General features: G+C 44.4%; 1 protein-coding gene across 1 annotated transcript in view; it reads right to left on the reverse strand.

Annotated features, from left to right (window-relative positions):
• ptprsa (protein tyrosine phosphatase receptor type Sa) overlaps positions 1 to 14290 on the reverse strand; it is a 105590-nt gene that overhangs the window by 36417 nt on the left and 54883 nt on the right. The window contains exons 11-18 of the mRNA XM_053430764.1: positions 13875 to 14068; positions 11249 to 11366; positions 5051 to 5644; positions 3967 to 4061; positions 3467 to 3717; positions 3061 to 3148; positions 1676 to 1888; positions 1231 to 1394 (exon numbers count right to left, since the gene is read on the reverse strand). Of these exons, the coding sequence (XP_053286739.1) occupies positions 1231 to 1394; positions 1676 to 1888; positions 3061 to 3148; positions 3467 to 3717; positions 3967 to 4061; positions 5051 to 5644; positions 11249 to 11366; positions 13875 to 14068 (1717 nt within the window). The remainder of the gene's footprint in view (positions 1 to 1230; positions 1395 to 1675; positions 1889 to 3060; positions 3149 to 3466; positions 3718 to 3966; positions 4062 to 5050; positions 5645 to 11248; positions 11367 to 13874; positions 14069 to 14290) is intronic.

The raw sequence follows: 14290 nt of genomic DNA on the forward strand, positions 1-14290 counted from the left end.
GTGTGTGTCTGCGATTATGTGTGTGCACAAAAGCCAGATAGAGACGGGGAAGGGGAATGTCAGGGCCAAGGGCAGACCCAGGAAACACTGTTCACCAGGGCGAGATGGAGCGGGGGAGACGGGAGAGTGAGGTGGAGAGAAAGAGAAGAGAGAAAAAAAAGAGAGATCCAAGGAGAGATGTTACTCTCCCTAACCACCAAGGCGGAGGCAAGGCAAGGTCAGACAGTCAGGGATCATCTGACAGTAGCAAGCTGCACTTGTGTTGCTCACATCAGCCCTGCCACCCCAACCCCCCCGCCTAAGACAATGCAGGGACGTTCCCCCGACATGTGGGGAAACCTCTTACACCAGTGTTCAGCTGGGACCTGCAGTCGCTGAGGCTAAAAAACTACAACTCACTCTAAAACAAAGGGGTAAAGTGTGTGTTCCAATGTCCCAGGACACGGAGGAATATTAAATTCATTTTGACTTTGTAACAGAAAGACTGTTGCCTCCCGTAAGGCTGCTGAACCATAAAAGTTGAATGTCCACGACTAGAAATGATGGTAACACACCCCGACAATCTTTAAATTCATAATGGTGATAATGATAAGTAGGGGTAACTTGGAATAAATCCCTTACGGAGCATTATTCCCTAAATTATTATATGTCGTTTTAAAACCTATCCGTGAGCTCTCTTGATCAAACGTTTGCCGAGCTATTGAGCAGCATCTCAAAGAATCTCCTCCTCTCTTCTCTCTCCAACCCCCTCTCTTTCCACAACCATCTTTTTTAACACAAGAAAAAAGCTCTTTCTCAGTTACATGCAGCAGGGTTGGTGGGTCTTTGAATATCATGCTGCTACGAATACAAAATAAGCTCATCACTTGACATGCTCCCTTACATGCAATGGTTTCAGTTAGTTACATTCCAGAACAATTGGTTCAACATCAAATGGCGGAAAACATCTTCGCTGTGTTGGGCGAGATTCTCTATAATTATATTGTTGGTTTGAGCTCGGCACAAACTAACAATGCAAAGATAAAGCAATTAGTTCCTGTTGTAGGGTGAAAAGTTTACACGTTCCCAGTATAAAATATTTAAACTGGCTGCTCGGTAGAAAATATACAAACTTTGGGCAATATTTTTAATTCGTCATTTGAGGTTGAACAATGTTATTTTTGTACGGTAAAGTCTAAACGTACGTCAAACTGCATTCACCACAATAACTACAACCCGCAAGCCACTCACTTTTTGTATAGGAGAATGGCGATGACGATGCAGATGATGAAGACCACGGCCAGCACTGGGCCCACCACCCATATGAGTCCATCACCAGTCTCTACTGGCAGGGGGTCCCCCGGCCCCTGAGGGGTCATCACTGTGTCCGTGTAAGGGCTGGTGGCAAACATTTTCTGAGGAGGAAGATCAGGCAGAAGTAAAACACAGTCCAGGAGACAGAATGTTATCTGTACCAGTACCTGGGAGCGTCTCCACTAACCAGCATAAACTGGGTGAGTTGGTTTGAACAGTATATATTTAAGATATGAAAAAGGAATGAATTGGGTTAGCCTCAGATGAGCAAAACTGCAGTGAACCATGATTACATTAACACAGCTGAATTATTAAACCCACTCCACCGAAAATAAATTGACCAAAAGGAAGCTAGCTGAACTGTGCTGCACCAGTAACTCACCCCAGTGGTGGTGTTGAGTTCAGCCAGCAGGAAGAAGACGTACTCCTGGCCTGGTTCGAGAGGCTTGTTCTCACAGCTGCTGTGGCGGTGGTCCGATCCCACCGTGAAGCTGGAGGGCAGCTGCCTGAAGCACGCCGTGATGAAGGGCTTCCTCTGGTCCAGCTGCGCCAGCTGACGGCGGGAGCGACGCTTATGGGTCACATCCCGCAACAGCTGATTGAGGCAAAGGGCATTTGTTTACTTTGGCTGATCCGTTTTTTGTAAAAATGATTGGTAATTTAGAAGGACTCAAGAACAACTAGTTGAACAAAAAGAGAACAAGAACATTGGATCATGTTCAAAGCTGCTCTTTGAGGTCGCTTAGCGCTGGCTTGCTACACCTGCCACACAAAGCTAGTACAATGAAGCAGCTTTCTGTAATTATGCACCAAATATTTAAAACTTTGGAACTCCCACTACATATAAGAAATGCACCCTCTCTGGAAACCTTTTAAAAACTGCTCAAAATGTATATTTATGATCTCGTTCTGACTTTTCTTTTCTTGTATTAAACATTGCTTTAACGCTTTAATAAAATATTTCATTGTTTTAATATATCTTACTGTCTTACTTTACTGTTTTAAAGCTCGTCAATAGAAAAGAATGTTTGTATAAAGTATGGTACACAAAACGATTTGAGCACCGATTGTCCCGATGATATATGATTGATATATGATGTGATGTGGTTCTTAGTGACAAGGACTTGAACACTTTCACTAAACTGACTGAGATTAGTGAAAACAAAGATTAGGTGAAGCTTCACATTCGAAAAGCTGCCAACTGTCCGACATAGATCCATGTAGCCAGGCCCGCACCCCCCCCCCAAACGCCCGACCCCTCGATTCATTTCAAACTGCAGACAGAGCTGAGCAAAGTGAACGGGTGTAATCCTAAATCCAATAGGGATGGTTACTGTTGATGTGGTGCTCAAGGTGACCGTGAGCTATGGGTAGAGTGGGAGTGGACTGTGTAATTCTCTCTGCTGCATGCTTAGGGGGATAAATTAGCATAGCTGAGATGTACTTACAACCGTGTTGTTAACACGGTATGTACACGTCAATTTGCCTGGCACATGCAACTGCTGGTAACTCAAACATGTGTCTCTGGAATCCCTTATTTAAAAACACACAGTTAATCCAGCAGAGAGAAAGAAAGAGGACATGCTCAAGTGGTGCTCAAGTTTTGAAAGTAACTCCACTGATTACATATATACTGTATATATAGTATACTATATGGCATGTTTCTTTCAATTTGAACCAATACTCCTAAACAAGCAATCATTTCTGCTGTGTTAGATTACCCCCCCCCCCCCCCCCCCCAATTCACTGATCCTACATAGATCCTACCTCTTCCATGTCCGTTTCATCAGGGTTCTTCAGATTTTTGACAGTTCCCGTCGTCCTCTTAAGAGGCACCACCACTACATAGAAGATCCTGGAAACATAGCAGCACAATACATTACAAAGAAATAGCTAATAAAACCACAGTTTTCCTTTGGTTTATATTGCATGGCAGTTCGTATTACGTATTCATAACACTTACCAAAGAGTTGACAGGATATTTTAATAACAATCCATTACTCGCAAGAGCTCTACGGATGATCAGATTGTCTCAGAAAAGACCTTACCCCCCATTTCAACCCATCTCAGACATCTTAAGATCTTAATCCATATCACATCAGATCTCAAGGATCTCGACACTTAAACTTAAAGACTCAATCCCACAAGAAACCTTTCAGCGCGCTATACTCACTTGATATCCTGGGTATCGACCGGTGGGAAGGACATAGTGAGTAGGTTCTCAGGATCAGCGTAGATGTCCATCTTGGGTTTCTTTACCAGAATGAGTGGCGCGGTCCTGGCCACCACGCGGTGCCTGGGACCACCGTCCATGCTTTCTTGGCAGGTTACCCTGAACTCATATGTGGTGTTGTGCCTTAGTCCAGTGACGAGCACTCTCATCAGCCTGGCATCCACGTCCATCTTCTGACGGTTGTATTCAATCTAGAGTTTAACAGATGATGAAGAAGATGATTCCATAACTTGTAAGAGGGAGACTTTGATGTATTCTGACCAGTCTGATGGTTGAATATACACAACTGGATGGTAAAATGTGTATTTTTTCTGATGAGTGGACATGTTGGAAATTAATGCAATGAATTAGGCTAATGTATGTAAAGTACGATTTACAGAATATTTTTAAATCAAAATGTTACCCCCTTACTCATCGATCAGCGGACGACATTTACTCACCGTGCATTTGTATGGAGACCTGCTTTCAGTAAACTTCCACGCCAGAACCACTGTGGTCTTGGTGGCCCATTTGACTGTGAAATTCTTTGGGACATCTGTTAGGTAGACAAATGCAAGAAAGAGAGAAGAAAGAAAGAAAGACAGTGTATGTTCAGTGAGTGAAACATTTGGAGAAATAAAAGAAAGGAAAACCTTTAAAAAAAGAACAGTTGGAGTTTCTCTGGAACGTTCCTCTTGGTTGGAGAGTGAGTGTAAAGGTGAGCTGTGATTGGCTGTGAGAAGGGCAACTCCATTGGTTAGGACAGACAGCACGTAAGACTCATGGAGGACAAACCACTGGCTAGCTCTCGTCGGTAGTGCCAACCCCTCTCATCAGTGCCATTGAACCCATGACCATTATGAAGATTAACAACTGATCCATGTTGTCTCAATGACAACTGTTCCTTCACCTCCACTGAGTCCGAGTTGGCACTGCCAACGAGCTGCCAAGTGAGCATAGAGACAGACCCAAAACACAGCATGCCAACAGTCTGGGGGATGCCATGCCACAAGCTGTCCCCTCAAGGGACAGAGGAAGGGGAAGGAGGAATTAGGAGAGGGAGGATTATCTCAAAACATACCCAAAATGAAGAAATAAAATAAAAAACCAAAAACGTTATCCGCTTCCTGACATCTAAGAATAGTCCAAACATACTCTTGGAGTGACTGGTTTGACTGAGGTCCTACCTTGTCTGAAAACTGGGGATGTGAGATGGCATTAACTGCGTGAGTATGCTTGGCAGAGGGCTGCAGGGATGACTGACAGGTGTGTCTGATCAAACAGCACTTACCTTGAGATTCTAGGCTGCTTTCCTCTCTCTCAAAATGACTGACTATAACTTACTGACTTGGGTTTTACCTTAATTGGGTTAGTGAGGTGAGTATCCCGCGGCAAACAATTTCAAAATCTTTTTTTCTTGAGGAAAAGTGGAGGTGGTTGAAGGAGGGGGTGTGGGCAGTTTTCATTTTGTGCTGCTGAAGATTGGTTTCAGCTTATTTCCAACCCCCTGCCAACAGGGCCGGAAAAAAAATAGGCAAACCCTACCTGCTGGATCAAAGGCCACCGTCCGATACTGGGTAGGAGGGCTGTATGGCCCTGGACCTACACTGGTGTGTGCACGAATTTTCACATCGTACGCTGAGTTCGGTTTGAGGCTGTTGAGCACGTAGTTGGACAGGTTGGGGGCCAAGAGCAGCTCCTGCGGTGCTCCTTTGGCACCAGTCTCTTTATAGGCCAACGTATACTCTGTGATTACCCCATTCCTCTCTGCCAGCACTGGTGGAGACCAGGACAGCTGCACTGAGCAGCATGTCACATTGGAGCCCTCATTAATTTGAGGGTATCCGCCTGGCGAATTCTCAGGCATACCGAGTTCCACAACAGCCTCTTCCCCAAATCCCCCCCTGCTCTTGGCAGAGATTTTAAAGAGATAAGTGGCACCCCGGTGAATGTTGCCCACAGGGTACTGTCGTTCCTGGGGAGCAAATTCCAGAGTGGCCAAGGGAGAGACATCTTTGCGGCCAAACTGGAGCCGGTAACCCTGCAGATCCATTCCATTGGTCAGATCTGGAGGGTCCCAGCGAACAACGGCTGTTGTCTCCGAGTCCTGAGCCACAGACATATAGGGTGCACCAGGCACTGTGTAGATAGAGAAAGAAAAAGCAAAGTCATTCCTTTTTTCTTATCATCATTAGTTTGACTTTAAAAGCATCAAATACGATTGCTATTCTTTCTGATATTACTAGGGACAAATAGCTCAGACATTTCACAAGTACAGATCTGACTATAGACAGTTTCATTGTTCTTTAGTTAAGACATTACATATTGAAGCACTGACACTGTTGTCTCTGCTACCTCCAGCCAGCAGTATACTGAAAAAAACATTCATGTGGAAAATGGACACTGCATCACAACAGTCAGATTTGATTATATTGTACAGAAATAATTCTCACGCGGTAATGATTGACATACTGAGCCATAATTAGGGATGGGTTTGGAATAGTTTTAACTCCAGCCATCCATCAGGGTACACCCTAATGAAATGAGTCAGGCCTTGTTGTATGGATATGTGGAAGATCCTCAGGGCCTCTGAATTCTTGAGTGATCGCTGCACCCGTTACCATTTTATGATAAATGTAAGCTCCAGCCAAAATCATTTATGTCCTGCGAAGAATCCCTAAAACTTTCAGCAGACAACAGTGCCTCTTTCAGCTGTGAGAGTCATCTCTTGTAAAATGGATGATCGACTCTTGGGGTCGGGACACCATTCTTCAGAGCGGCCCAGTTTTGCTGCGCTTATGGATGACACACGTCTCTTCTTACCCCCCCCCCCCCCCCCCCCCCCTTTAAGGCCCCATCAGTGTGATAGAGGCAGCCGCAGTTATGGGAGACCTTCACTTCTCAAGTTACCATCAAAGCTTTGTGAGCAATGAGTGTGGCTGATTCACACTTGAGCCCCAAACTCTCTGTAAATAGCTTCTGTCTTCGGTGACTCATCTGCGTCACTACACTCTCGCTGGTAGAAGAGCTCACCGTTAAATAAAAGTGAGGTTACTAAACTAGCTGTGAATGATGTACTCAATCCCAAATGATGATGTCGTCTCGCTTGAACTATTGGCTACACTGCCGCCCCCCCCCCCCCCCCCCCCCCCGATTTACAGTGGAACTTCTTAGTTTAGTCTGTTTTGTCCTCATCTGTAAACGTTCAGAAGATGTGCACATATACAGATGAAATGAACGCAGAGTTTGGAGAGAAGGCTCTATTCGTCTCCATATGCAGATCATATGTTGATACAACACTTTCAGTTCATGTCTCTGTATGAGGTTGAGAGACCGATGGTAAGACAACTGACTATCTCACACTATGTTTCGGATACTTGCCAACTGGGTCGACAAACTGGGTCGGCATCAAATTGGTCGGCCCTGGCGGTAAGAGCTTTCTCAGCATAAACTAAAAACGCTGTATAAGCTCGATGCAAATCACTTAATCTAGTTTACTGCGTAACTCTATCATCACCATCTCAAGCGGCCACAGTCATGGATACATCTGCCTACATCACTCTACATCCAACGTTTTTTAACTGTTGTCTCTAATGTACCACTTCGAGTGTGTATCTCTGTGAATAATGTATAGTACGGATGGGTGTGTGTGTGCTCATGTGTGTGAAGGTATGGTTCTGGTTTGCGGTCGGCCCTAGCTCCTTGAACACTATTCCAGCTGCACACAGAGCTGTTCTGCTCGCTGCCCAGTTTGGACTTAAAGTAATTTGGAGGAGCTAACATTAGTCTGAAGCAACAGCACGTCCTCTCAGTGGAATAGTATCATTGTGCATGTGTGTATCTGTGTACAGGTTCCTACATATAGGACATACTCTTGTACCGTGATGCAGGTCTTAATGAGCACAAACACACACACAGACGCACACACACGTACACACAGACAGACACACACACAAAGCAATCTCCTCCCTCTGCTCCTATTATTCATTTCCGTTTGCTAATGGTTCTTTCTGAGGACTGTAGCCAGAGGAAGACGGGGGTGGCTGGGTAGATGGCGGTAGATCAGCTGAGCCATTGCCGGTAATGGAAAGGGGGGAACAGGAGGTGTGTCGGACAGGATGAAAGCTCCTGATACTCCGCGGCTTCTTACTACAGCCCAGTTTCTGTCATGTAAAAGTCCACTCTGCCGTTTGTGTTCTCCGCTAATCAAGGAAACAGAACCAGAGCTAATGATCCTGTGACGACTCTGAGCGTTTGTCGGTGTGTTTTCCATTCTTGATGATTGTGATACCTTTCGAACCTCAGCAGGCTACAGAGTGGTTCAACCTCTGCAGCCCTGAAACACGTGTACATTTAAAACAGTGGCCTGGTGCTCACTGTGGAGAGGGATCATGACTACTGAGCCAGCAGAGTGGTGGTAGGTCTCAGGTTCATGACATGTACTGTGTGTTTGTGTGTGTGTGTGTGTGTGTGTGGGGGGGGGGGGGGTGAAACACAAGTGAATGAGGGATGATGAAGGTGAATGGAGACAAAGAGCAATCTCCCACAGAGAGGGTCCAGCCGGGGTATAAGGAGGCAGAAATGTAAGCGTGTGTGTGCGTGTGTGTGTGTGTGTGTGTGTGTGTGTGTGTGTGTGTGTGTGTGTGTGTGTGTGTGTGTGTGTGTACATGAATGATTGTGTGGTTCTCGGACACCTTGATTGTCCCTGTCCTGCTCTTCTCAGTGTTCATTTCTCTCCCCCTCTCCCTCTCCCTGACTCTTTCCCCGTCTCTCCACTTCTTTCTCTGTGCACGGCCCTCACACCCCCCGCCCTCCGTCGCATCTCTCCCTCCCTCTACGTCCATTTCAGGGTCGATCATGGTTCAATCCCTCCTTGTGGGCCTACCAGCACGCTTCCCATCACGGCACAGTATTAACAGCCTCCTGTTGACACTAAGCCCGATAAAAGGGGCCGATCAAGACACATTCTTATTTTCTCCCTGTTTTGCATGCCACACGTGTGTACACACACCATTGTGCATACAAATAATCATATTATCTCTACCCTGTCTGCTAGACACAAGGTGCATATAAATGCATATAAATATATATATATATATATATATATTCCCGTTTGAATATATTTTCTCCACCCTGGGTGTAAGGTTCCTCACTTTGCATGTCTTGACAATAGAAAAAAAAGCTCCCACTGATTAACCTGTAGCCGTAGTGTGCCTGTGAAGGCTTAACATTTCTAAGGACAAGATGGTAAGAGGTTCTTTCTAACCATCAATGCCACGACAAAATACATCACCTTCACATCTTCATTTCCCTACGCTTTCAATTTAGTCTGCTTACTGTAGGAGTCTATGTGGCGGAGGGGGTTAACGGAGGAGAGTAATTGGATGGGTAGGAAATGTCATGGAGGCAACTCTGACAAACAAATTTCACATGTCCCTTTGGAAAGGCAAGAGCTATTAAGGAAGCGAGCGAGAGAGAGAGAGAGAGAGAGACGAGAGAGGGATAGGGAGGGAGGGACGAGAGAGGGAGAGAGAGACGAGAGAGAGAGACGAGAGAGAGAGAGGGCCATTACGTTGATGTTTTCTTGCCGGATCAAAATAATGATCAGGAAGTTACTAAACATGCAGAGTGGGGATTGGGGCCGATGTTTCACGTCAGTTGTCTGCAGTCGGCATCGAAATAAGTACTCCCACCATTTTCAACAAAACTCATCATCCTCTTAAGGGATGCAGCAATCCCAATGAAGTGCTGTGAGATGGGGGGAGATGGGAGTCTGTACGCTGACGTGATGCTACAAGGGCCTGGGCCCCACTAATGTCTTTAGAGCCTGTTCATCATTACCTGGTGGGACAAAGTGATACACACACAGCAACTTCTTAATTATTCACTGCCATTACACTGAATTATCAACATTGTCTCCATTACCTTTAATGATTTCTGGGATTTGAAGTGGACTATTGGGCCTTCACAGAGGGGCCACTCTAGTTGTATGAATTTACCGCTCTCTGCTAAGATGGCCAGTTATCCCACCCTAATGTGACCTACCACCAACTCATGGGGGACTTCTCTGTGGCTCCTCAAGTCGTCATCTTCAGTTTTTCTGAAATGACTTAAAGATTCCTCCCTTGTACTGATGCTCAGGTCTCAGAGGTGGTAGTAGCCACTTGCAAATGCTTCCTAAAGAATGAAATGTCTTTGTAACATGCTGCTTTATTTTGTATTGATTTTTCTTTGGGTGATTGGTTAGTTCTACTTTGAAAACTTTCTTACGACAGAGCTCCGGAAATATCTTTCACCTGAACAAGAGTAGAAGATAAAAAGGATGCTCATTGATTGCTGCTTCTTTAAGCCTTGTGAAAAAAACCTCACTAACAGGATGGCAATTTCAGACACAAACATTTTAATCTTTTGTCAATAAAGTCTGCTATAGATGCTCTCAAACACTTCCTCTCTCATTGGTTGTGTTTGTTCCCCAAAGGAAGAGTTTGGAAAGTATGAGGCGTAATAAGAAACTTTTCAAACCTAGCATCCATTCAGAAAAACAAGTATGAGCTGCAGAATAAATGTTTCTTTGTAAGTCAGTGACGTTTGATTATTTTTGACGTGTCAAACTATGAAAGGCTTGATGGAACATCTGCAGTATGAAAATACATGGCCATTGCTGTGAATGGACTTTTCAATGGCACAGAAAACATACTCTGTTTGTTATCATGCTTTGTGCTTTAAGGCCTTTGTGTTTCCTAAGAAGAACTAGACTGTGATGTCATTCCTTTCTGAGGCCAGTTGCTTTCTTTTGCGTGCTTGTCTGTGAAAAGAAAGAACTGTTGCATAAGTTCTGTTGTTTTACAAGTGCATACATGTGACATGTGTCTGAATATTTCAGTTATTTGCATCACACTAGAAATATAACGCACTTGAAAGGGTGGATATTGTGGAGGACATTTAAACCTCAGTTTGTATGGTGAGGGACATGGATCATGGTGCAGTATATATGTCTGGGTAGAAAATGTGGAATATAATGAGATCTGTTTTTAGGTGTATTTCATTAAATACAATTAAAAAAAAATTCAAAGTGAGTTGTAAATAGAGCTTGTTGACTGGAACACTAATATGAGGTATTTGCAATCATATAATCTTACTTTGAAAGAATAATTTGATGATTTTGTTGACAATTGATCTTGTTGTATTTTTACAGCTTAAAAATGCAAGTCCAGTATAATTTTGTTTAAAAGATTTGGCTTGTTCCATGGCATTTCAGAAATCCCATAGCCAGGGGGAACCCTGCTGTTCACCAGGCCATGCTGACATCCCTCAGAACAAGGATAACCACTTCACCTCTGAATAAGGATGCTGAGGGGGCTCCCCCCAACCACCACCTCTAACCCCCTCTCTATTTATCTTGGCCCCCATGGCGCAAAACCATTTCTTTACACTTAAATAATAAAAGAGGTGAAGCTCTCCCTCTGAGGAACAGACCGAGGGCACTTGACTGGCATATCAGCAGGCCTGCCATGACAGGAGGGTGGAGAGTGACAGCAGTCACTCAGGCCCCTTTGGCTGTGTCACGCTCCCTGACACCTGTCCCACACACACCTGTCAGTGGGTGTGGGAATGATGAGGAACCACCCCCAAGCAAGATGCCCTTTAGGCACAGGTCGGGAAAATAACCACTGCCTCTACCTAGCTTGAACATAAGGAGAAAACTAAATAAAATACATAGAAAAGATTTGTTGTTATGCTGACCTGCCCCTTTGGTCACCACCAGTTTGGGTTTGCTCCGGGCTCCATCACCTTTGGTGGTGTATGCTGCCACCGTGATGGAGTAAGTGGTCTCTGGCTTGAGTCCTCCAATGACCATTTCCTATGGGATACGGGGGGAGAGACGGAAACAGGAAAATGTCAAAATGTGTGTTGAATTTTTGATGATATGAACCCACTTTATGCAGCTGGAGCTGCTTTGTACAGAATGTTAATCTGGGTGAAGCGCCTCCTGGTTCCCTTATTAAATTTCACTAAGCATGCATTAAATGTAGCATTTCCCCCTATGTAGTGGGAGACCATTACAATAGGTCAATCCTCAGAGTTGTCTTGGTGGAAGAGGGACATTATAAATGTAAATGGGAAGGTGCCCCCACCCCCCCACCCCCTCTTACTCCTGTAGCAATATTCCAATCAACATCTTTACTTTGTGATTAATGTATGCTGAATACATCCGAGCTATTTGCTGGCAGTTTCTAACCGCAGCCATTAGGTTTCCTTGAGTCCTCTTCAAAGAGCGGCTTCCGATCAATTCTAATGAATCTTTCAAAGGAGCCGGTTTGAGCGGACGTAGAATGAGGTTTTTAACAGGCTGGTTGGCAGAGTGATGGGGAGAGGTCAATAAAGGTAAATGAGGTATAAGTACTGTGTTGCACTTGAGATGGTATTCACGTAATGCAGATGGGCTGAGGTTTTCAATCCGGGTTCAAAGTAAGGGCACGATCTGCGGTTGTAAGCGATCATCGAGTATGCGATGGAGATTTTATAGAAAATTACAAAGATCATACATCGACGCTACTAAAGCTTCTCTCAGTATTTTCAGTAAAAGACACACACGCTATAAGAACTCAAGGCATAACACTAAATCTAAGGCACCACATAGAAAAATAAAATAAAAGACATGGTTTGAAAATCACACAAAGAAAAGAGAAAGAAACCACAACACAGCACCAGATCACAAGACAAAAACACACTGTATCAACACACAGCATGGCACGAGTAGAATTAGCATTCCAGGCACAGTGGGCAGTGGATATTGCATCAGCCTCCATTTTGTAGAAGCTGGATGGCAATGAAAGTTTGTCCTTCTTTTCCTTAGTGGCTTATAGAAAGAGGACGGACGTTGGCTGGTCAGAGAGCTGAGGTGAGACCTTTACTCTCAAAACTTATCGAATGAAAGACCGGAGGGGCCGTGTAGACCGTGAATCCAACCAGGTTGATGCAATACCCGCTGTTTACACCCTCAGCTAAACAAAGCACTCAGGCGAAACTTCGTACTCACATATTCAGCTGTATCGTCCGTTTCCCACTAACCCCCCCCGCCAAAGAGGAGAGTGCAGGAGAGAAAGCATTTTTTTTTTTTTTAGGGAAAGAGCGAGAGAAAAGAAAAAGGGGAGAAGAAGAAATAGGATTGTGAGAGAGAGAGAGGCATCAGAGGCTCGGGAGCAGAGGGGTTTGGTATCAGAAATAGGTCACTGCCTTTTGTGAGGTCAGGAGAAAGAGATGCTGTTTGAAGCCGAAGTTATGAGGAGCAGTTGAAACAAGGTTGAGGGTTGAATAGATCTGCCTGTGTGGCCCTGTAGATTACAAAGCATGTTGCTGTGCAGCTAACGATTGGTTACCTCAGTGTTCAATCATTGATAGCGAGCAGTGAGGATATTCAGATGCAAGGTTTCATAAGAAGGCAACTAAAACTGTATTTTGGGGAGTTCTGGCTGGATGCATCCACTTGGATCTCGTGATTTAGAACCTAAAATAACTTACGATCTTATAATCTGAGTTATCAAAGCTCTACTTTTGGATTTGTGGGTCACCAAAATTATAAATGTGATGCTTGTGGCATTTGGTTTGAATTGGTCCTTGATTCATTTGTAAACAATAGATTTAGATTCTAACCCCCCCCCCCAGTAAATGTAGCAATGCAAACAGCTATTCTTTTTCAATGTCTTCTTACCCTACATCACTTCAAGGCTATAATATAATGATTGCAACTGGGCACAACATTCCCAATTTGGCAGAATTCCTTCAAAACTGCGTTGCCATTATAGAGCTTGATTAAAATTCGAGCTGTCAGTGGAGGCAGATTTTTTGGGTGAAATGTTTTCATGCCAATTTTGTTCTTACGAGCCCCAGGCACAGAAACACTATAATCAGCATTTTTACAAGCACACAATCAGACATTTTTCATAGTGGATGTTGCCATAAAGCAGGGGTCTACACATTCCTAATGAAAGCCAAACAGGCAGGAAAGGGAAGACAGGATGAGTGAAGGTTTGATTACAGTTCTTGTTGTGGGCTGAGGGGAAAAGAAATTACAGCGATATGAAATGAAATCCAAGACGGAAGCGAATCCCCATTTGCCTCTCGTGCTATTCGATATTTGCACGGCCGCAACAGGCAAGGATGAAGGACACAATTTACAATCTATGTCGGTAAAATTCTAATAATCACATCGGTTTAAGTGTGTCGATTTATTTCTGCTCATTGATGAAAAATAGATTCAAAGGCAGACACGACTATTTTTGCAATTTCCTGTGAGCGGAAACTTCCTTGACGCACGGTATTTCTGATGGATCCAGTTTTTACTGGGGAAGCAGTGAGATGTTCATACCTGGGCATCGGCCAGCATGACGTCCTTGATGAGGGGTAGGCCCCTTGATTCGCCATTTTCCACTCGCACGTAGTGAACTTGGTAACCACGGATCTGACCGTGCTGCTTGCCTGGCGTCATGGAGCGCCACATCACCTTAAGTGCGGTGGAGTTGAGGACCTCCACCTCCACACGCCTTGGAGGAGCCCCCGGAACTATGGATAGCAAGATGAAGAAGTTAGTATGTGTTGCTGAATATTTGTGGTTTGGATTCACAAGTTTAACAGAGAATACATCGTTAATGTTTTATTTCACGAGGCACGAAATACATGACACAAAAAACGGTGTCATGGCGTCATGTTATGGGAGGCACCACTTATAAAACTCTTAATAATAATCCCTACAAATTGCCCCCACTTGGTGCCTTAGTTTCTGCT

Source organism: Pleuronectes platessa, chromosome 9 (genome assembly GCF_947347685.1).
Source record: "Pleuronectes platessa chromosome 9, fPlePla1.1, whole genome shotgun sequence".
In the NCBI taxonomy this organism is placed as follows: Eukaryota; Metazoa; Chordata; class Actinopteri; order Pleuronectiformes; family Pleuronectidae; genus Pleuronectes; species Pleuronectes platessa.